At 49.6% G+C, this 22,912-nt stretch overlaps 8 protein-coding genes across 8 annotated transcripts in view; 5 read left to right on the forward strand and 3 right to left on the reverse strand.

Annotated features, from left to right (window-relative positions):
- BBA_07175 (FAD dependent oxidoreductase domain containing protein) overlaps nt 1-89 on the forward strand; it is a gene marked incomplete at both ends in the record, with an annotated part of 1,967 nt that extends 1,878 nt beyond the window's left edge. Inside the window, one exon of the mRNA XM_008602272.1 lies at nt 67-89. Coding sequence (XP_008600494.1) covers nt 67-89 — 23 coding nt within the window. The remainder of the gene's footprint in view (nt 1-66) is intronic.
- Nucleotides 90-6,851: 6,762 nt separating this feature from the next.
- BBA_07176 (uncharacterized protein) lies at nt 6,852-7,538 on the forward strand (the record flags this gene model as incomplete). The annotated part of the gene is made up of 2 exons (XM_008602273.1): nt 6,852-7,014; nt 7,114-7,538. The coding sequence occupies 2 exons, from the start codon at nt 6,852-6,854 to the stop codon at nt 7,536-7,538; spliced, it is 588 nt and encodes a 195-aa protein (XP_008600495.1).
- Nucleotides 7,539-10,491: 2,953 nt separating this feature from the next.
- BBA_07177 (uncharacterized protein) lies at nt 10,492-11,544 on the forward strand (the record flags this gene model as incomplete). The annotated part of the gene is made up of 2 exons (XM_008602274.1): nt 10,492-10,764; nt 10,822-11,544. 2 exons carry the CDS (start codon nt 10,492-10,494, stop codon nt 11,542-11,544), a joined length of 996 nt encoding a protein of 331 aa, XP_008600496.1.
- Nucleotides 11,545-12,114: 570 nt separating this feature from the next.
- On the reverse strand, nt 12,115-12,906 carry BBA_07178 (secretory pathway protein YSY6; the record flags this gene model as incomplete). Its single annotated transcript, XM_008602275.1, has 3 exons — nt 12,115-12,182; nt 12,617-12,752; nt 12,895-12,906. 3 exons carry the CDS (start codon nt 12,904-12,906, stop codon nt 12,115-12,117), a joined length of 216 nt encoding a protein of 71 aa, XP_008600497.1.
- A 611-nt stretch (nt 12,907-13,517) lies between these two features.
- Nucleotides 13,518-14,072, forward strand: BBA_07179 (uncharacterized protein; the record flags this gene model as incomplete). Its single annotated transcript, XM_008602276.1, has 3 exons — nt 13,518-13,622; nt 13,777-13,903; nt 13,996-14,072. The coding sequence occupies 3 exons, from the start codon at nt 13,518-13,520 to the stop codon at nt 14,070-14,072; spliced, it is 309 nt and encodes a 102-aa protein (XP_008600498.1).
- Nucleotides 14,073-14,360: 288 nt separating this feature from the next.
- Nucleotides 14,361-16,279, reverse strand: BBA_07180 (putative stretch-activated Ca channel; the record flags this gene model as incomplete). The annotated part of the gene is made up of 2 exons (XM_008602277.1): nt 14,361-15,049; nt 15,100-16,279. The coding sequence occupies 2 exons, from the start codon at nt 16,277-16,279 to the stop codon at nt 14,361-14,363; spliced, it is 1,869 nt and encodes a 622-aa protein (XP_008600499.1).
- Nucleotides 16,280-17,384: 1,105 nt separating this feature from the next.
- BBA_07181 (protein yop-1) lies at nt 17,385-18,089 on the reverse strand (the record flags this gene model as incomplete). Its single annotated transcript, XM_008602278.1, has 4 exons — nt 17,385-17,505; nt 17,566-17,687; nt 17,759-17,974; nt 18,036-18,089. 4 exons carry the CDS (start codon nt 18,087-18,089, stop codon nt 17,385-17,387), a joined length of 513 nt encoding a protein of 170 aa, XP_008600500.1.
- Nucleotides 18,090-19,537: 1,448 nt separating this feature from the next.
- BBA_07182 (RFX DNA-binding domain-containing protein) lies at nt 19,538-22,070 on the forward strand (the record flags this gene model as incomplete). The annotated part of the gene is made up of 3 exons (XM_008602279.1): nt 19,538-19,547; nt 19,632-20,229; nt 20,288-22,070. 3 exons carry the CDS (start codon nt 19,538-19,540, stop codon nt 22,068-22,070), a joined length of 2,391 nt encoding a protein of 796 aa, XP_008600501.1.
- Between the last annotated feature and the right edge of the window lie 842 nt (nt 22,071-22,912).

Consider the following 22,912-nt stretch of genomic DNA (forward strand, 5'->3'; position numbering starts at 1 on the left):
TTATCTACGCTGTACTTACTTATTAACTATATTAATATTAATTAATAATTTAAAAACTTTAAATAGTTAGATTAATAAAAACTAGCTAATTAGATTTAATTCTATTAATCTATATTAATTAAGAAAAAAGTCCTTAAGTATTTATATTTAATATAGTATTTAGACTACTATATTAGATCTTCTTTTTTATAATTTACTATAAGAAGATCTCCTTTATTTAAAATTAAGATAATATTTCCCTTTTTTGAAAAATATCTTTATTATCTTAATTAAAAACCTAAAAAAATAAAAATAAAAAACCTATCTTCCTTAAGCTTTTCTTTAAAAAGGTATATGAGGTTATTATAAAGTAAAAGGTAATATATTATAGGAAGTAGATGAAATAATAGGTTAATAAAAGGATAAAGAGTATAATTATTATTTTAAAGTAGCTTTTTTTATAGAAAAAAAAGCCTCCTTTATATAGATAATTAACTAAAAGGTCTATTTAAATCTAAACCTTTATCTAAGTTTAATAATATTATATATTTTAGCTAAAAATAGTAAAGGTTTAATATTTATAGGTTAAATATAATACTTAGCTATAACTTAACTATTTTTAGTCTAATAGAGATAAAAGTAGGTTTATTATAATTAGGAAAAGTAAGGCTTTTTAATAGTATTATTTATATAATTATAACCTCAATAGTTATCTCTATAATATTTTAAATAATTATAATATATTTTCCTTATTTTATTATATAAGATTTTATTTTAGTATAGCTATACTAAAATTGGTGGCCTAAATGTGGGTGTGGCCCGCAAGTGGGTAGTCGACGTTATCAGAGCCTTTTCGATTGCGCTGGTTGAAAGAGGTTGTCTTTGCAAAGCATTCTCTGGATCCCACAAGGCTGACCTTTCGTTATAGAATATACACAAAGGACATTCAGGTTCAGAATCTGGTGCAATTAGCTTCAATCCATTACGTCTTCGTTTTCGACCATTCAACGCGTGGTAGTCGGTTCACAGGCTAACTGCGCCCCCTCTTGCAAGCCTGCTCGTATTTGCAGCACATGATATATAATAAGGTAGCCTTTCTTTCAACCCAGCGATACCTGCAGAGTACTCTCCATAGCCATCGCGATTGTATGTCATATGATTTGATCAGCGCACAGTGGCTTGAACTCTCAGCCGAGGCGAGGTGCACCCTTTCTTTCTTCTACTCCGCCGCTACGACCCTAGCCTCACATTAAAATGGTTACCATTTTTTTTATTCAGCTCTGCCCACTTTCGATGGCAGCCGAGCAAAGACCTTTCCGTCATTTACTAGACTTTGTTCGGCATTGGACCTATTTTTATTTTTTCCCTGGAACTGTTGCTCCTTGGCGAAGAATTAAAGTTATCCCCCTTCCCTAGCTCTCTCCGATTACCTTGTCCAAAAACCCCCATCTGCGTCGGCCCATGCTGACGGCGTGAAGATGTTATTTAACAAGCCCCTTTGCGCCCTTAAACTATTAGCGTCCCGCGCATCGCAAGGCCCGGTTGGCGTTTCCCTATCGTGTCCTTTTTTCTTTCATCAAACGTACATATTTATACCAGTGCGCCCTCTCGGTCGTCTTTTCCAATAGTCGATCGGCAAGACTAATGTGGGAAAGCTCATCGGTGTTGTTAGCGGCCCGGGCGTCACCAAAACTTTACCGTTGTGGCTTCTCATGAAGTGCCGCAAGGGAGATTCGGGACTTGCCTGAAAATGGCGTCGAATGCCTGCTATGCTTGAACTTGTTCATATAATCGTGAACCAATGCCCCCCCGGCGCCGCCACCGCCACCGCTTCTCGCACAGGTTGTTGGCACAAACCCGCCCGACGTCGTGATTTGCTTTGCACAATTTTTTTATCTATAGCGAGAGAATTGTTCGAGGCAGTGGCGCAAAACCTTGGTAGAAGTGGCTGATTGTTCCTACTTGTCCGCCCCCAAAACGATACTCCCGCGTAGTTTATGAAAGTCTTCCTTTCGACTTCAAGTCGAAAGTTTTAAACTAGTTGACATGGTATCATTTTGGGTCTACTGCCAAGGCTATTCTCGCCTCGACGACTTAAAGGGTCCGCTGATTAGTAGACAGAATAGAAAGCAATTTGACGCCTTAACTTTGGCACCAGGCAATTCAATATACCTTGTGGGAATTCGGGATGATGCGGCGAGTTGGCCGCTGTCTTGTTTCTTGACAGGGGTTGCGGAACAAGTTTGCCCAGTCTTCCAAAGATCTGAAGTTGGGCCATTTTTAAAAATTTCCCGTTGTCCTAGTTATGCGCACCGCCGTCGCAATTGCAACGGTGATCGGCGAAATAAAGTTGTGTCGAACTTTTTTCTACGCCGCAGTTCGCCTATTTGCCAACAACACACCAATGAGGGATGACAGAACTTGAAATCGACGCAGTCTGAGTCGACAGCTCGCGAGTTCACGAGGCCATATCGCCCGAGTCTAGATTTGAGCCCCGAATTTTACTCGAAATATTTCCCCCTTGGGCCTGATTCAGCGATTGGGTTCCAAGTCTGACAAACAATGGTTTGTTGTGACGCCTCAGCTGAACAACTAGCTCCACCTCTTTGGAGCCGCGGTTCTTTGATCAAGTCTAAAGAAGAACTGGTAATCAAAGGAGAGGAAAAGCACGCTCAGAATTCTGAGTGGTGATGCTTTATTGCGCCAATGGTGATTGGTAAATGTGTAGATTGCTCAGACTGCAATTGCAAGTACAACCCTTCACTTCCTCCCCGTCTAGTTTGTAAACAGAAAGGTGGGTTTATCTACGCTTGTACCTCTTCGCGAGACTCACATGGAGCACTGTCAATTGTTTTTTCCACTTTTCTCGCAAACGACCCTGTTCTTCAACGTCTCCCTCATTCATGTTGCCCGTCTCCCCTCCTTCACACGGGCCGAAAACACGTCGAAACACGTGGGGGAGCAATGGCGGGCGTACTGCAAGGTACCAGAGACATTCGTTAGGGATCTGAAACTACGAGTCGATTTTCAACACTCACTACGATAACAGTTCGCGCCACAAGTTCTGTTCGCCGACTCTTTCCGTGCTCAATACATAGGCAGGCGACTGGTGCGTTTTGTGGCGGGAAGATCTCAGCCACGGGAATAGCGACATTGATGGTAGATTGCATGACATGTGACTGCTTGAGGCATTAGGTGGAAAGCGGAGAATCTCATCATCATGAGGCTGGCGTGCGTGATGTGGATAACGGCAAGTCAAGTGGCGCTCATCGTAAAAGCTCCCCCAATTGTGCTCGATTTGGAAAGTCGTGAATCGAGGCTTATCTCGGCCGTCTACATGTGAGGCACGCAACGCCTCCTTGTCATTAATCAACGTTATTATTGTATCTGTGTTTCCAAGCGTGCATCTTGTTGAATGCAGTTTCAAGTCCGGTTAAGAGCAGTCATTGAATTGCATCAGCGTCTGCAGAGCACCAAGCATACACTTTTGAGTGATTGAGCATTTATTTATCTAAAGTCTAGGTCCCCCAGGCAGTCACTTTTGGTTCGAGGCAAAGATAAAAAAAAAACCGCACGTCCGGGTGTTAGCCCGCGGCAGGCAACCAAAAGCTTCTAACCCGATCTGCTAGGTAGCCGTTGATTACCTATTAGACTGAAAAGAAAGTTGGGACAGGGCTCTCGGACGGCGAGCTTGCACTGTTTTATGTAGGCACGGATCAAGAAAGTTGTGCCACCCAGGACCCTTTCGGCCAATGAGACAGGCAATGATAGAGCTTCCAAAGCAACCCTCTCCACCTAAAGGTAGCGCTACTGTTGGCGAGCTGAAAAGCCTAGATTCAAGGCTGCTTTGCCACGTGGAGTTGACGCCGTTGAAGGTTGGTTGCCCCAATCCTGCGACACTTTAACTTGCTGCAGACTTGCATTTGGGTCGTATTTACAGTGTAAGACGCCTAGGCTTCGTAGCGGATACACATGTCATGAAAGGAGATGAGAACCGCTGAGCACAACATGATCGAGGATTCTAGATGCATCTTACGCTTTTTTATTCTAGCCATCAATAAGCTTTTTTTACTGTATTGAACTTGCATCGGTCAAAAGTGGACAGGATGGCCCACGAAAGGGACATCTTTGTTGACTCATCTTGGGGGCTGAAAAAACCAGGGCCGTCATCGACGCTAAATCGCAGCCTCTTGGGCCTGCGGCCTGCCCAAGTTGCCAAGGTACCTAACTAGTTGCCTACCTAGATAGCAGAAAAAAGCGGCTATTCGCAGTTTCGTATTTCTCGCATTGCTAGGATGCCCATGTTAGAAGCCGGCCGCCACACGGCACGGCTGTCGTGCAAATAATGCCCCATACGGTTACAAGTAGTTGTTTTAGCACCCGCAGCGCTCGGTTGTCCGCTGTCAAAGTGGTTTACCGTCCAACTACATACTCCGTACCTAGGTAGTCAATGCAAGCAAGCCCAGATGCGCCACGCAATCACATCACCCGTACATCTTACAAATCCATCATGTATGTATCAATGAGTTTTTTTCTTGGCTCTCAAATCAACTCACCTATCACGTACTTTTTTTTTTTTTCTTTCTTTTTTTTCTTAGCCTTTTTCAGTCTTCAAGAGGTAGACATCTCGTGTCATGTGGCTGGTCGCGTCGTTGGGGCGTCGGGTGCAGCCTGGAGCCTCGCGCCTCGCATTCCCATTTCAGTTGAGCCAATCCAGATTACGGCATTTACCGGCAGAGGCTTATCAATGGCAGGTAACAGGATACATACCTAGTTATCATATTGAACGCGCCTGCAACTTTTTGGTGTGGTGGCTATGCTCACGGCTGCCCGGGTAAATGCCACTAATTAGCATGACCAAAGAGGGCATTTTGTCACAACTTCACAAGCAGAGCGCCGTCTTCCATTGCTAGCACGAAAATGAAGGGGAAAATATGCCATGGTACATTTCGGTACAAGACACACACACACACACATACAACACACACACCCCTCCTTGAGAAAGAAAGCTATTCACGAGCCGAGTTTCCACTTGACGGCGCCCCGGGCACATACATACACAGGACTTTGCGCACCGGGTCACGGCGACGGACCTCGTTACAGCCCGCGGGGCAATAGAGCCCCCCCGGCTTCCGAGCGCCGTTTTCATCGGTGGTAACCCTGGTAAATTATCAAACATCTCGCTAAAATATTTCTTGGCCACCCCCCCTCTTGAACACTCCCTTTCAAGTACCGGCAGCTTTGTGTTTTATCGTACCTCGTCTACTACGTCCGTCGTCATTCCAGGCTCCTTCATCAACAGGCTGGCAAGATTCAGCCACCAGCAGCCTCGCGCCGTCGCTCGCATTAAACCCACGTCAAAGAAAAGCCACCCGGACAAGGACAAGGTCTTGGGTTTCAAATCTACAAGACGATTTTTTTTTTTTTTTAAATTTTTCTTTCGGCGCCACAAACTCGTTAGATGAGTCTCTTTCTGGAATCTCTTCTGGATGATCTAGCGTCATATCAAAGAACCCGTCTTGGCTCGCCGTTCTTCGTTTCGAGAGCCGAAGTAGAAGACGCAATATAATTGAAAGTTTCATGTCCATGGCGATAGCAAGCCTCTGCTGTTTTCTAGCTCACCGGGTTGGTTGATAAACTTTCATGACTTGGCCGATACCGACAATCCAGGTTCTGCTTCACTATTGATGCTTTAGCTGCCTCTGTTCGCAACAGCATGCTGTCTGTCAGTGCTTGGCATCTTGGTGGCTTCTCACAGGCTCCGCCTGCGCAATGCATCTTGCGGTTTGAATATCGGCCGTGCACTATTATTGCCAAATTCGGCTTCCGAGGGCACTTTTTTTTTTGTATACGAGGATGGATCGTCTATTAGTTATTGCCACAGCCTCTCATTGACAGCCCTCATTGCTACTGTACCTGGCATGGTTGGGGATGGGGTGCAGCGCGGCTCTTTCCTGAGAAGCACGCAGGCAACCAGGCAACCAGGCAACCAGCAAGACAGCTACCTAATAAATAAGTTGTTACTGGCAGGCTGCAGCTCCTAGTTATTAGTTCTTAGTTCTCCCACCAATCCAACGCCTCAGCCCCGTCCGCTCTTTGCCCCATCTTCATTCACACCCCTCCAAACCACTCAACCCCTCAACCCCTCCCCAAACTTGTCCTCCGAACACCCTGGCCGCCCGCCTCATTCTCTGCCGAGTTTCGATTGTTGCAGTGGTTGATTGGCCCCCAGCTGGACATTTTCCCCTATCATCCCGGTGCCTGCCGCCAGCCGCCAGCTCAGTCTCCATCCAGCATGTCTACTGAGTACTGTACCTATTGACTCTCTTCTGCCCTACCGGTCAAGATGCCCATAATCTGCCTAGCGCAGGCTCTGGGCCTGGCTTGCAGATCCCCCTTCATCCAGTAACTTTGTACTTCGACAAAGGGGTGTGTGTATACAAGAAGAAGAAGGATGAATTTCTTTTGACACCCAGGCATAATTTTGTTTCCAGATGCTGCAAAGTTATTAGACAGCGGTAGTCGCTCTTATCCGGGGCTTTCTTATTCTCTTTACTTGTATAACTTGCAACACACACAACGCCACACTTATTACTACTTGGACTCGTTTTCTTATATTGCGTTGACCTATTCGGTACAGTCCAAGCCCTACGCCAGCCTACGATACAACTCGATATGCACGCGCATGTATGACACACCACCTGAGCACAAGACTCTGAGCTGCAACCACGATATACACTCTTCTGCCGCACATTTCCCTTGCTCTGTTCCCAAACAAGAACATCCTCCATGCCCTCGTACAGCTCTTGGGCTTCGTATTCTGTCTCCGAATCATATAGCAGCAAGGGGCCAACATATACTCTGGACACATCATGTCGTCTCACATGTCGGGAGAAGGCTCACACAGCTCCCAAAACTCGCCTGTATCCCCAAAGAAAAAGGCCAAAACCAGCGTCAAAGATCCACACTGGGCCGATATTACCGATCCTGAGCAGCGTCGACGCATTCAAAATCGCATTGCGCAACGCAAATTTCGTAAGTTTCTCGATATCCCTTAGGAATCGAGTAAACACTTGCCAGTGTGTGTGTATGTTGCTGACTCTAGGTCCTTGCGCCTCCTTCCCTCGCCCTCAGGAGAAAAGGCGAGAGAAAACAGAGAGATTAAAGAGCGCCAGATGCGAGATTTAGAGCACGCCGGCAACAGCTATCGCATTCCCACCGCGACCGACATCATGGGCGACGGCACCGTGTCCGGTCTGCCATGGGGCAGCGTCAGCCTGGGCCACGTCGTGTCGCGAGGCCACGAGGCCGAGAGCAAGCGCAGCAGCAGCGGGCGCAATACCTACAACGGCGATGCCAGCAGCAACAGGTCCAGCAACAAGTCCAGCAACAACAACATCAACAACTACACCCTCGCATCGTATGGCCAGGTAGCCGCCCAGCCCGTCAGTTACGGTGTCGCCGCCGCCGCCGCCTCCGAGGGTCAAGTAATGGAGGATTCGCCATATTTTTACGGCATTGGTCCGCCTCTGATGCCGGCATTTTTCACGCAATCTTAATTCTCACGCAATGATGATCATTCTTGTATGTTTTTTTTTTTTTCTTCGTGGATGTGCACGGCAAAAAGTCTGCGACTCGCTAACAAACGGCTGCAGTGAATATGGGATTTGATGAATTTGGCGTTTTACGGTTACAGAAGGGCAAGAGCGGAAACTAGACAGCGATTGAACAACAGCGTGTTTTTGCTTTTTTTTTGTACGGTCGGCAGCCCTTTGAGCGATGTATATTCTTCTTGTTTGTTTGACTTGCAGCAATCTATCTGCAGTTATTTCGGGACCTCACTTTATTCTACCTCTTTCAAGTATACCTCTTCAAAGTATAGATGTTTCTTAGGGCAAGCTGCCATCGAGTACTCCGTACATGGATCATGATTTTACGATATGCCGTATGTATGTATGTTCTCTCGATTGCCGGCTTACCATGCACATTCTGTGGCTCGACGCCTCTGGTGGGAGGCATCGCCACAGCCTCCCGTTCACCGCAGGCATCCTAAATTCCTCCTCGTCACCGTGCCATTTTTAACCCGATGCATACGTTGCATAATTTAGCTCCCTCAGCCCTGTACACACGGCAGGGAAACCGCTCATGCACACTCAACACACTGTGGCGTCGTCATTTGAAGTGCCACGTCCGAACCGGCCGCAACTCTTTGGGTCTGCCCACATTCAGCGATGAATCACTGCCGGCACAATTTCTTCGCATCTCTTCGTTTTCATCAGAGGGCCAAGTCACGGCCCCATGCATCTCCTCCCCTACAGGGATCTTTCGGACCCCAAACGTTTAGTTACTCTGAGCATGGGTACAATCATACATGGGCTACCAGCAGGCTAAAACTAGGGCTGTCGTCGACTTATCGTATTCACGTTGGTGGTCCGGGTCCATCCATATTGCTCACACGCCCCCCCTTGCGCCCGAGGAAGGAAGCTGGAGAGAAAGCTAATTCAAGACTTTTTCAAATGCGCCATTGGCTGGAAGCACAACGAAAGAGAGAAAAAGTCGCATGATGGAATGACATGGGGTACGAGAGGCTGAAGATGCAGCCTCGGGGCTTGGCAAGTTCCTTTCTGCCACGCGACCATGCAGAAATACAATCATCAGTACCAAAGCAGGAACAGAAGCTCTAATTCGCGACATGGAGCATAAACAACCCTTTCGCGCAAAATTTAAAGCCTATATATAAAGCAGTCTCATTCTCAATATTTTTACTTTGGTTCTTGTGTTGATGAGTCGTGGCGGGCCACGCTCTCTTTCAAACAAGTGGTCACCTTTTTGTATCAAACAGCTTTCCCACCACAATGCGGCTGAACAACTGGTGTGCACAAAGATGCAAGACGGAGGAGAATTAGCCGACCGCTACAAGAATTATGCAACCATTCATCGGCAAAAAGATGGCATGACTGCAGCAATCAAAGTCAGGGTCCCACTTCAAAGACCTTTTGCAATGTTTTTTTTCCCCGTCATTCACCGTTTCCCGTCGAACCAACCGCAAAAACATGTGGTATTAGTTGCATCTTTTTTGCCAAGCCGCAGTGGCAGGTTGGTGGCCGCCGTGGGCGGTGTATGATATAGGCAGGCCCTGGGGCGTTGCGCCACCGGGCTCAATGTCTCTCTCCCCCGGACAATATGTGTCTTTGCGGGACTGGCTTCAGGTGACTGTTGCAGGTGAGTGACGTAAAAAAAAGGAAACGGCCAAGTTGAAGGTGTATGCTCGTCTAACTACCAATGGCGACAGCTCAAGGTCTCAGCCTCTGGCCGTGAAATCTACGATCTGTCCGCAATTTGCTTATGGGACTCGAGGTCAATCTTTCCCTTGACCTTTTTGATCGGGCCATTGCAGGGAACTCGGCTGCCCCCCCTGCCCCCCCCTGTGATGCTTCATTTGGTTCGTAGTATTTCAGCTCGCACTGCTGGCTCAATTTAGTTGCAGCCTCGAACTTAGCCCCGACACTAAGAGACCACTCAACTAATACACACCCCTCCACTTTGATGCCAATGGGCCCTCCAGCAATCCTCATTTGAGCCATTCGGGCCAAAAAAAGAAATCAGGCATGCGACAAGCCTTGAGATGTTTTTACCATCTCGCGAGGATCGAGAATTACACGTCTCGGGAAACAAAATGAGCGTCAGGTACGCGAGGAAGAATCCCACATCATACATGACAAGTACCACCCTTCAAAGCCAATCTCGAGTATACTTTGACACGATTCAAAAAACATTTCGATTCGAGGCGGATGGTGCCGAAAGACAAACGGCGCCGCTGGGCCACTTTTGAATCATTGGATGGGCCCAGCCGTTGACTTACATGATTGGCACCAAGAACGTGCATCGAGAGCCAAAAACGATGACGGCTCAAGACCTGGAACTTTTTTCACATCAATGTGCTTTTGCTTTTTAGATGACTCTCGCTAAATTAACGACGAATCAATTATTCAAATGCTCTTGGCACCGTTATTTCGCTGCTCGCGTGCTGTCAACAGCTCCACCGCCTGGCAGAAACGCCCCGAAAGCTTGCCCCACACTTTCGTATGTTTGTCGGGCAGTGAAAAACATCGGACCAGCTTTAACTTGAGGTCGTTTCTTCTTGACGAACGCCTTGATTCAATCATTTCATCACGCCCCGAGCCTTTCTCCCAGATACTCATTTGGAAGCGCAGCGATTTATCGCACTCGGTAAAGGGGTTTTCTAGACCACGCCGCATTTGCCCCAATTCAGCCTCACGCTCGCGATAACTGGGTTCTGAAGTTGCCTGTATTGAGGATCAAAGGTACATTCACTCGCATGCTCCTATGTTTGCACCCGACTGTGTGGATTCTGTTCTGACTATTATTCTTTTTTTTCCCTCATTCGTAGAGAGCTCCGTGACGCATGAGCACTTAGCTGGGTGCCCTGGGCGCTAAGATCTTCCTCAACGGATTCCCACAGTAGACTGACGGCGCAGAATATCGGACGTCATGGCTGGTGCCAAGCTCAAGACGAGCAAGCCTAAGCCGACGAAGAAGGGCTCAAAAAAGGCAGAGGGCAAATTCAAGGCAGGCAAGAAGACGGCCCGGGAGGATACTGCCATGATCGAGAAGAAGAGAGCAAAGTTGCTGGCACGCTCACAGGAGCTGAAGAAGGAGGCGCACAAGCTGCTCGCCGAAGCCAAAAAGGCGGCGGACAAGTATGCAGAGTTGGGCGAGTCACTAAAGGTTGACAACGACGACGACGACGACACATCGTCAGAGGTATGTTTTGGTTTTCAAGGTGATGTCTCTAATGGCAGCTGACACACCCGGCGACAGAGTGAATCGGACAAAGATATCCTCACACCATCTTCGGGGTCCACGAGCTCGTCTTCTGATTCCAGCTCAGAAGATGGCGGAAAGGCTCTCCCACCCAAGGCCAAGCTCAGTAAAAACAGCCAAAAGGAAAAGGTCAAGCCCGAGCGCAAGCGAAAGCGCAAAGACTCGTTGTCGTCGTCATCATCATCGTCCGACGACGACACCAGCAGTAGCAGCAGCAGCAGCAGCAGTGACTCGGAGGACAGCGAGGCCGATCAAAAGGCCGCCGAGAAAAAGTCAAAGCAGGCCAAAAAAGACAAAATGGTGAAGAAGATCAAGGACAAAAAGGATAAGAAACAGGCGAAAAAGAAAAATCAAAAGAAAGCGGCCAAAAAATCGGACAGCGACGGTGACAGCGACAGTGACAGTGATGAAGAGACTGAGGATGACACGCCCGCCGCGGCAGCCGGCGGCGGCGGCAGCAAGCCCGAGAGCTGGCACGTCACGGACCTCGACGGTGGATCCGCCCGGCAGAGCAAGTTTCTGCGGCTTCTGGGCGGCAAGAAGCAGGGCATGAGCCTGTCATCTGCCAGCGGCGGCGGTGGCGGCGGCGGCGGCAGCAGCAGCAAGAGCACGTCCGAGTCGACTAGGGCCGAGGCCGAAATTCAGCGCCAGTTTGAGGAAGGCATGAAGATGAAGAATGACGGCGGGGGCCACCGTCGCGGTCTTGGTCTGAGCGGTTGAGTGCAAGAAGCAGAATCCGGGATGTGGGTTGATGGAGGAAAGGGAAGAAAGACATGTACACATATATCAGGGCGCGAAATTGGCATGAAACCCGTTTTTGTATATCTTGCGTTGATCTTTCTGCAAATGCGAATAGCGACATGGCCAACGTCACTATGCGAACCATCTTGGCCAGATTGAGCATTAAGAAATTGAATTTGTTCAAATTGTATCGCTTTCGGCTCTACGACGCCTCACATTTTATGTAATGCATGTCTCCCAATTCCACGGTCCCCCTCTACCTGCGCGACCTTTTTCCGACCACGGCAAGCGCTCCTTCAAATGTCGCTGTTTGCCAGCTTGACAAGACAAGATCAAGATGGGCTAGGCATGCTGACTCAAAACATCAACTCAAGGTGGGCAATGACAGCCAGCCACAACATATTATGGTGCTCCGAGTCTTCTAGCAACCGAAACATACAGCGCAGAACTCATCCTTGATCCTTTCTCACGTAACTAGAATGTCTCGAAGTTTGCTTTTTATCGTTGCCCCAGACTCCCACATGGCTATAATTATAGTGCGCTCGTCGTTTATTGACCCCACCAGCGGGCGATGACCTCGAAGATTAGGCCGCCAAAGACAACAAAGGCGAGAAGAACTAGTGCAAAGACAGTGTTAGCTTGTTTGATACGCAAAGAATCATTGTAGTCGTGTAGGTCTGCCAAAGTTCACGTCTCAGTCAGAAGCAGTCTGCTTCGGCCCTCATTTGCTTCTCAGCCTTGGGCAGTGCCGCCAGAATCTGCCTGCGCATCTCCTTCCTCTCCCAGTAGCATCTTCATGGTCACCAAAGACTCATGAACAGGATACATGTTGAATAGAAGATGCGCCGGTGGAATCAGGCTAATCGTTCGGCTCCCATCCCCTCTAACGAAGACGTAAATGCCATGACTAGCGGGTGGTGCTTGTCAAGAAGAGAGCAGGACGCGGTCTTCGCCAGTTCTGAATATACAAGAAAATACAGTCTCCTTCAATTGTAGACACGGAACATCGGCAGATGGCGCGCAGATCGACGAGGTTGTTGCGGTTACGTACCAATCCAAAATGGAGAGATGGTGGGCTTCTGGACGGCCTTTTCGCGCTTCTTGATTTGGTCAATGGACTTTCCCATGCGGCTCTCCTGGTCCTTGGCGAATTTGGCATTGCGGCGTCGCTGTTCGGGAGTTTGCGCCTGTAGAAAGGGGGTGCCCTTTGGTTAGCCCTCGAGGTTCTATGGACAGGAGGCCATCATCCCCTTTGATAGGAATGCGGTGCATCAGGTTGCGCCACAGCTGATTGCGCAAAAGGCGAGCAGCCAAAAATGCCCACTTCACATGACGTACCATTTTGAGTATATGTGCTATGCGACGACGTCCGGTTGAGGGGAGGTGAGGTGTGGGTTGTTGTGTCGCGGTTGAACGGAGAGGGACGTTTGGAATTGAAATAAATGGAGGAGCTCCTAAGTATGCGGGTGGCGCGTGGCACTGAACAGGTATACGTTTGAAAGACTCGAAAGTGCGGGAGCCGGAGCAGTTGTCGGGGAAGTTTTTCGAATCTTCGGTATGACTGTATCGCAATTGACACGCGTAAGTGAGCAATGTGTTCAGTTTTCTAGACCAAGGACAAGGTTTGGGTCTGAAGGGCCTTTGGACAAGTGTCGTCAATCCAGGGAGTCGGCCCATTACTCGCTCGGAAAGGCAAGGTGCGCCTTGACATCTGGCCCCTAAGCTGTACCCCACAGAGCGCCGCATAGTGGGGAGCCGTGGCGGTGCGAGTCTTTGGGGGCAGCGCCACATTCTACTTTCGCGCTGAGAATAACCTCCTAATAATCGCGACTGTCTTTTGCTCATCAAGTCTGCCAACGCCCAGAGATCCAGCATCGGGAAGAATTTGGAAGAACTCGGGGAGAATTTCCTTCTGAAGATATCCGAGGATCTCTAGACTTTTAAACTCCGAAATGTTCTCAATACGCGCTGCGACGGCTGTTCGTCGCCTGCCTACCTTGCGCCGTCAATTGGTCCCTTCAAGAACATATGCCACAGAACAGTCGGCCAACCCTACCGTAAGACCATCCCCTTCTGCCACTGCGCTGCTTTTCCTTTGCTGTATGCTTGTATATCGCAGTCACTGCATCGCGCGGCGCTTCTGCAACCTGCCAATCACGTAGAGACCTTGTTGCGCCGGGGTGATTCCACCTACTGACTGTTCAACCGCAGACAAGTTTCTACAAGACCTTTTCAAGGCCCATAGCCAAGGTCATGATCCTGGCCGTCTTTACGTATCAAGTCGCGTACTGGACCTGGTCAAAATTGGAAGCAGACGAAGCGTGTGATAAGATTGATGGTAAGTGATGGACTACCCTGCAATGGCCTCTAGCGATCAAAGCACCGCCCGTTCCTCGGGAGACCGTATCATGCTAAAACTTTATTGTTTAGCCGAGATTGAGACATTGGAGAAAAAGGTGAATGATTACAAGGAGTCCAAGGCTGTTGTCAAGGTGGAATCCGAGTAGGGTAGCGCACACAAAGTCCGAAGACTGACAGACTGCATGGCGAGACTCGCAATGCGCACTCTCACCAAAATGTACAATATAATAGCATGTTACCAAGCCAATCGACTTGCCAAAGAAACTAGAACCATTGCACCGTATGTCGATCCGTATATTATAATATTCTATCTTGATGTAGTATATATAAATCCTGCCAAATGCCAAACTCCAGCCGCAATGCAATGCAACAAAATGCACTCAAAAATCATTAGAACCGCAGAAAGCCCAGCTTTCCCGGTTCTATCGTTAAATTCAGTACAGCAACCCCACACCGAGTACCACCATGCCGCACAGAAACGCCGTGTTGTAGACCACACCCGCAGCGGCGCTTACCCGCGTGCGCGGCTCGCCTGGGTAGTTGCACGTCACCTCCTTGTTGTCCGGGTCACGTCTCCCGTAGCTCGAGTTGAACTCGCGGAATTTTCGCAGCGGGCACACAAACTTGAGCGCCGCCGGGCAGCTCTGCACCACATCGTAACAGAGATCATCACAGGGCAGGAGCTCCCGGTAGGGGCCGGGCGCGATCTCGTCGTCGATGAACTTGTTGCGCGACGTGTTGGAGGCGGGCGCGCTGTACTTGGCCAGGTCCTCCACGGGGAGCTGGGTTCCGTTGGGAAACGGTTGGCCGGCGTTGCGCACAATCGAGTGCGGGCTGTTGAGGGTGTAGTCCTCGCACCGGGGCATAACGACGGTGCAGAGCCACTTTTTGTACGTCCTCCTGCAGTCGTCGCAGGTTTTCAGGAGCGAGTACATCTTGGTCGAAGGTGCTTCACACTGCACCTGCATAAGTGCCTTTTCGAAATTTTCGTACATCTTCTTGGCATATTCGTCGTACTTTTGTCCAAGGCTGTCCTCGCCTGTAAACTTCTCGATATTACCGGGAATGGCGTATTGAATGTCGTTGCAAAACTTTAAATCTGTTACCATCTTGCAGCTCGTTCCTGTCGTTGCGTTAGCTGTGTATTGTTGCCTACTAACTGAGTCTACGTACCTGAGACAGTGTTGAAGGTCGTGGAGGCAAAGACTGTGCCGCCGCCGCCGACAATCCCCTCTCCGTCGCGTTTTCCTGCGTTCGCGTTTGGAACTTTGATAATAAAACCACGATATTCTGTTGTATCGTTTAGACTGGTGACAAAGAATTGTTGTTTCGGAAAGCCACCAGGCCCCCGTGTCGTCATAGTCATGTGAACCAGCTGGTTCAAGTTTCCTGTCCCGTTCGGTGTTGCATAGATCTGTGCGCTTGTTTGGAGACCACACTTGGAGTGTCTGACGCCATGAAGCCTGGGGTAGAGTTCGTTATCAATGTAGAACTGGTATTGCATGCCTTGTTCCATAATTTGCTTCGTTTCGTCGGCATTAGTTGTGAGATTCTTGCTGACCAGAAGAGCCGAGCTCGCATCGCTGTCGAGCCACAGCAATTGACCGTCCTTGTTCACATATCGGTGATAGTAGTCTTGAGTAGAAGCTGCCAGCTCAAAGAAGTATACGCCGTCATAGCTGGACGAAACATTTGGGGCCTGGACCGTGATATACAACTTGTCTGTGTAATTCATGTTGAACATGACTGCGCCGCTGTCAAATGTTTTTCTCTGAATGTTGGCAGTGCCCTGCATAGACATGTCAGGACACCCCACCTGGCTCGAATTCGATATGAGCAATGTGAGCTGTGGCGGTTCAATGTCCGCCTTGTCATCGCCTGGGACACGGTGCGGCTGCAAACATGTATTTGCAGACAGAAAGACAGAATTCTGACCATCATCGCGCACGAAAATGCCAGCTTCGGAGCTAGAATTTATCGCTGCGTCGGCAGTATCGAAACTGAGGCCACGAGCGTTTGTTCCGCCGCCCTGGCTGCCGCCGGAGAGAGTCGTTTTGGAAAGCTCAAAACAAGCTGCTTCTCCTGGCCTGAGATTTGACTTGGCAGGGATATTGTTGGTGAGGGGTCCGATGACACTGGCCCTCTTTCCGAGATAGCTACTGTCGAATGGCGCAAAACTGGGCTCATACGTGTCGCCAAGATCGAGATTGTGGCCATCGAGGGCGTTTGAGTCGGCATTTGGGGGTGAAAGAGTCGCAAACGCAGCTGGTAAAAATGCGAGCGTATAGAATATCGTAAAAAGCGTCGCGAGCAGCGATGTTGCCGGCCGCGACTGCAGGAGCCTGAATGGCATGGTGGCGGCCGCCGGCGGCTCGAAGGGAGGGTCAATGGAAGGCTGCGAGGCACGCTAGATGATCAACGGCGGGCGGAGAGTGATGCCTGATATACCATCATGATTTTGACTAGTTGCGACAGGTGTAGTTGGCGAAGGAAAGGGGATACGGTTGTAGGCAAGAATCTGGTCGTTTCACAACGTGGACGACTAGGGTGGACGGCGGCTCTGGAGTTAAAGCTACGTGGGTCCGCGGCGCGCCGCCTCGTTACTGTGAAAGCCCCTGTAGCAAGCTGCGACGACCACCTACCCAAAAGAAAACTGGAGTTTTGAACAGACAAATGTGATTTTTGATACGATTTATGAGGAATTTCGGTGTAGGCAGGATATGGCCTCGAAAAAGCGCTGTGTAGACTTCTTGGTTTCGGCACACTCGCTCCGCGATGCTCATTTGAGATCACAGCCAACCTCCACTTGTCGCTTACTTGATTAGTAGGTCGGCGCTCGGGGAGCATTTTAAAAATGAAGATCCAAGAGTAGATAAATCGCTCTTCCCTGATGAATCTTCTGATTCGACATGATCATAAACCTCTTCATACCATCCAAGCACGGCGTCTGGTCGATGGCTGAGATTGCAGATAGCTGAATTGTGCATTTACGACATTGCGATTTGGGGCGCAAACTCCAAACAACTAGATCATTCAGCACAAAGCATTCATCGACGTGTCTCATGGCTGTGATCAGTGCATGCAACGCTAGGGGATGGCAGGCATTGCAGCTCCCGCACGAGATGGGCACATACATGACTCGGGCAATGGGGCAAGGTGTAGAACCAGGCAAAAATTGATATTTCGACATCTGGCATCAACTGCATTCGACAGAAAAGTACAAAATCATTTCACACATTTCCAATCATAAGTCTTTCGTTCCATGCAGCCTTTCCACTTCTACTCTCATCCATCATCGCTGCCAGGCATCCTGTAGCTGTACGTTGAATGCGCTGGCCTGTGGTCATTAACTCTGCGTGCAGCTTGCGGTTGCGATTGCGATTGCGGCAGTGGCGGTGGCCCGGGAGCTTGAAGAAGCGACTTCGTATTTGCGACCATGCCTGCCGTTCTGGACTCCTCTAATCCGACTTGTTGATGGCGGCGTCAGCCTTGGAGCGGAGGTTGGCGCTAGAAGAGCCCTCCTTGAAGTATCGGCTGAGGGTGGGGGCAAGGAAGGAGCGGAAGATAATCTCGGCACCACTGGCGTCAACATTAGCGATGGTCCATACTGCTAGATTGGGACAACTCTGTGCAACTTACCGGAACATGGGGAGAGACAGCCACAGGAGGAAGACAAACTTGAAGACAAAGTAGAAAGGGAACCAGTAAACAATGTTGAAAAAGCTTTCGACCACGCTGAAGAAAGCGAAAACAACCCAGTACTGCAACGTGTTAGCGAAGAGCTCTCGTGATACTTTGTCGCAAGTCTTCGAGGGCAGCAAAGAGAACATACGGTCAGCCACTGCGTGTCATCATCCTTGCTGTCGGTGAAGAGAGCAGCGAGGGAGTAGTATCCGGGGATGACGAAGCCAGCAAAGTTGGTAAGGAGCTGGCCACCTAGGTTGAAGATGATGAGGAAGAAGTAGAGGGCGCCGACACCAATGACGGCATAAGCCTTAGGGACACCAGCCTGTCTCTCCAGGTTGTTGAGCGCGGGATACTTGGACAGCTGGAATTACGAGTTAGATGACCGCGCAGACGAATTGGAGGGATTGAGCGATGCAACTGACCTCCCTGTCGAGAGTGCCGAGGTAGTTTTGAGCCTTTTCCTGAGCGGAAGACATTTTGTGGCTGGCGGGGTGGCGGAAGGTAGCTTGCGCAGGGAGAGCTTTGAAAGCTTCGGTCAGTGCTTTCTCGGAGCGTAACGAGATACAATTGACGTATGTGGGATGACGAGAGCAAGTAGATTGTGCGGGTTGATGCGACGATGTTGAAGCGAAGCAAAAGTGGTTTGTGGGAGCAAAAAACGTAGCGTAAGTGGCTTTGCTCGAGGATACCGATGAGGAAAGCTTGTTAGGTACTGACGTGTGCTTAAGCAATCTGGGTTTTGAAACGGGGCCTTGCAGGAGTGCGCACGTCAGTGGTCTGATGGATGTCGGGTAGCCGCTCAAGAGTGTACTTAGATAACCGGGTCAGGAGAGCCAAGTGACGAGTCAAAATTGGATACTGATACATGAGCTCTAACAGAGTGATTGGGCTTGTGATATTGTGGGTATGACCGCGGCTGAGAAGTGAGCACAAGTGGCTCACACGTCACACCCAAAAGAGCTCTCTACTATTCCTCATTGGCAAGATATTTACTGTGACTGGGCAGGAGAGGAGATGGAAGAGCAGACAGAGGATTGCAAAAGGAAAGACGCTGATAAAGGCTGGGTTGGGTGCCCAAGAGGGCATAGGGCAAACTTTGATATTCGGGGTGCGATGTCGAGGCCTCGGGGCAAGATGGTGTAACCTGATGGGAACGAGTATTACGAGTGTTTATCAGCAAATATCTCGATGACAGACATGAGAGCTAACAGCAGGTCAGAATACCTTGGCGAGTGTTGTTGACTCGGACCAGATGCGGGCTGGCCGTTAGGTGGTGATGAACCATAACAAAACAGGCTGCAGTATTGGCACTGTACGACTTTGATTAAGTATTAGGTAATGCTACCGTGCCGCTCGTAATGCAGCGGGTGACACAGTGCTAAAGGATGGCAGGGGTTACAAGCAAACACAGTGTGTCCCGACAGTGCAAAGGCGTGGAATTCGGCCAAATTAACTGGTAGGATAAGGCCTGCTTACATGCTTACCTAACCCTGTCCAGCCGTATTGTTTTGTTTGAGGGCCTGTGCTTTGTCGCTTTTGGCTGGCTGCCCCACTTGCAGCAAGCCAGCCCCCAGCCAAATTCGGATCCAGCCTGCTGGACTTGCTGCTGGACTCGCTGAAAGTCCCCACTCGCTGCTTCTGTGCTTTTTCTCCTCTCGTTGGCCTCGCAACAGAAAACAACCACAACAACACTTGCAAACGACGATATCTAAACCACCTCTCGCGCGCATAGACCGCCGCTCACCCCTGCAAAGAGATTCTTCAAGCGCCGCAGACGCTCCTCTGATTCTTTCTTCTTTGTCTTTCTGCCGTCGCTGCTTCCCTATCCTGCCGGGCCCCGTCGAAAAACAACAACCTCCCAATGTTTATTGTCCCACGCTAGCTTGCCTGTCTCTATACAACATAGCATATACAAAGCCCCGACATGGACCAAGGTACGTCTCGCACCTCGCTCCCATATGGCGACAGACTCTTTTCTGGTTTGTTGAGGCTTGTCTAATTTCTATCTCTTCTTCCAGACTCCGTCGCAGCGCGCGCTGCCAAAACTCGGAAGCGACCCCAATCCCAAGCTTCCACTGCCTCAATCCACAGCGCCACGACTCAACATAACATGGACGGCTCTGGATTTGCCGACAATTCTGGCATGTATGCCGGTCAATGGATGCACAACGAGCACCCCCATGCCAAGGAAATGTCTGCTCAAATGTCCCCCGAGGACATGATACTACAGGCTGCCACGCACATGCAGTCCGCCAGCCATGAATTCGCCATGGACGGCTCCATGGCTGCACACATGCATCACATGGCCTATCAACACCAGCACCCCCACGGAATGCCTCGACACCCTCTTCCTGCCGACCAATTTGGCCCCAATGCCAGCTTTACTGAAGGCGACAGCCACATGCTCGATCGAGACGATGGTGACGATGGCGACTCCATGGCTCTTGCTGCTGGTGTGTCCAAGCCAGCCCGATCGAGTGCCAATAACGAGCTTGAGATGCGGCAGCTCTTCAGCGCCAATAGGCACCGTGGACTGCAAGATGTTGCCTCCGAGCTGCATGGCAATGAGCGCGGCCCCAACTCAGAAAGAACCCGCCAGGTTTTCGCCATGCTATGGTAAGAATGTTGAGCACAGTGCATATAAACCCAGCAAGCTAATTGATGTGTCTTTCAGGATCAACTCAACCTGCACCAAAGGGAAGGGGTCCGTTCCTCGCGGCCGAGTCTATGCAAATTATGCTTCGCGTTGCGCCACCGAGAGAATCACGGTACTGAATCCCGCCAGCTTCGGGAAGCTTGTCCGCGTTTTGTTTCCAGGGCTCAAGACTCGTCGTCTGGGAGTTCGTGGAGAGTCGAAGTACCACTATGTCAACTTCGCTCTTGCCGAGGACCAGATGGACCTGGTGGAGGCTCCCGAGCCACCTCGTGCCCTCTCTGAAGTCAAAAGCTTTTCCCAGAGCCAGAGCTCGGCACCGCAGCCTTCCAACAGCTCGAAACGCGCGAATTCCTTCTCACATCCTATAGAGGAGTCGCGAAACAGGCGGGTCATTACACAGGTTGCTGACCGGTCCCACAGTCTGTATAACCAACCGGACCTTGCCAGCATTGACAACATTCAGTCTACTTCCACCAAGACACGCCTAGAACTCGAGTTTCCACCCATTGATCAGGATGACTTTGAACAGTCTGAGCCCCTTGGTCTTCCTACTATCGAGGCATTTCTTCCCCAGGGCACTGATCCTGACGCAGCCAAGTCTTTATCTGCTCTGTACCGATCTCACTGCACTTCCCTTGTTGAATGCATTCGATACTGCAGAGAAAAGACGTTCTTCCATCTCTATACATCCTTTCAAGGCACACTAACAATGCCTGTACAAAGACTTTTTAGCCATGAAGCGCTCGCTCCTTGGATTGAGGGTTGCGACTATGTTTTGTACCAGCGTATGATGCGTATCATCTCTGGCTTGACTCTGCAAGTCGTACCTAAACCGGTTCTCGATACCCTAAGAAACATTTCGGAAAGAATTGTTCCGCACATTCGCGAATCATTCCAAGGCCAACCGCAGCATGTCACTGCTGCCAAGGAGGCACCTGCTGCTCTTTTCGCTGGTCTGATTGACCGTGCTTTGCGAGTCAACTTGACGGCCCACGCTGCTGCCAATATGCTTTCCAACCCCGCCAACCGCGACCAGATGTACGTGGATTGGATCACCATGATCCGCGCTCGAAAAGTGGCTGAATGTGTACCTACCCGCGGAATGGACGATGTTGTCGACCTTTTGGTCAACGAAATGCGCGACCTCTTGGATCCTGTCAATGTTCCATGGGAAGTTGAAGTGCTAACTATCTATGGGGACGCAGCCAGCCGCAATCCTCGGCAAGCAAACGAGGGTGGAGCTGCTTCTACGGGCCAGAATGTTTTGGACAGATGGGTCAACTTCTTGCGATTACTGCCGTCAAGATTTGCCTACGCATCCCACGCCGATATTGTGTGGTGTGTAGAGCGTGTCGGCACTGCCGTGATGCGTGATTTGACACTATCACAGGGCAAGAGCTTTGGGTCATGGTGGGTGACAAAGACGTGGGTTGATGAAATGGTGTGTTTCATTGCTGAGCAGGGAGGCTTCATGAAGCAGAGGGCATCCCCTAGCGTCAATGTTACCCCAAACGTTGAGGCAGCTGGCAAGGAGGCCAGCTGCCAGAACTCTCGATACAGAAATGCTAGTGAGGAGCTGAACCTTTCACAATCGCAGCCCGGCCGCGCGCCGTTTCCTCCACCTGTGAGCAACAACAGCAAGGCCAACAACGCTTCGTGTCAACAGCCAGCGGACAATGACGCTCACGATGATAGCGGCATTGGTATCCGAACACCAGAAGAGGACTTTCCTATGGACAAGTACACATTTGCTGAATCAGAAGCACCGGCTGTAATGGGAGCGGGGGTGATTGCAGCCTGAGGGGGTATGTAACAAATATACGGTTGGCGCATGGTTTGGGCATCGGGGTTGGCGTTTATGGTTGGTTGACTGGGATGATACAAAATACCCCAACTATACAGTTATAGGGAGGCAATTGGGAGATGACGGAATGAGGGCACGAAGCTACAGGACGAAGTCTATATGCGCAATCACTCTGACGCTTTACGACTATTTTCGAATGAATAGTTGGCTATGATACCCGTGCAGCCTCGGGAGGACTTGTGTGTGTGTATTATTGGCGACCTGGATATTTGTTTTTCTTTTCTTTTTTTTATTTTGGAAGGAGTCTCTTCGGTGGCTTATTTCTATCTTTGGATGTTTTTTACGTTGAATATTTTTTTGTCTAATGATTGGAGGAGTGGTGGAAAATGGTCCGCGGGCCAGTTGTTATTGAACGAATGAATAACAAATCAAATCAATCCATTTTTGGATGCTATATACTTTTGATTGTTTGACGAGGTTTGGCTGGCTGGGTGTGCTCGGCGTACATGGCCTTGTAACGAGAGAAAGGTAAATGAGATATGAAGTTATAAGAATAATGCATGCAGTTTTGCTGTCGTGGATTGTTATTGTTTACAATGCCCACACGGCAGGGCAACAAAGCTTGTTTGTTCAAGACATGATGATGATCGACCTCCATCCTACTCATAACGGATGTGTGAGGGAATGTCATGGTGAAAACTGCCAGCCGTCATCTCAGGCCAGCACCTGAAAAAACAGCAAGCGCTAACTAGCTCGGAATATGTTCCTGCTTGCCGTAAGACTGTGTTTTGGTATCACTCGAGATATCGGCAAGCAAGTTGCAGGGTATTTATTCTGCT

This window comes from Beauveria bassiana (assembly GCF_000280675.1).
Source record: "Beauveria bassiana ARSEF 2860 unplaced genomic scaffold BBA_S00023, whole genome shotgun sequence".
NCBI lineage: Eukaryota > Fungi > Ascomycota > Sordariomycetes > Hypocreales > Cordycipitaceae > Beauveria > Beauveria bassiana.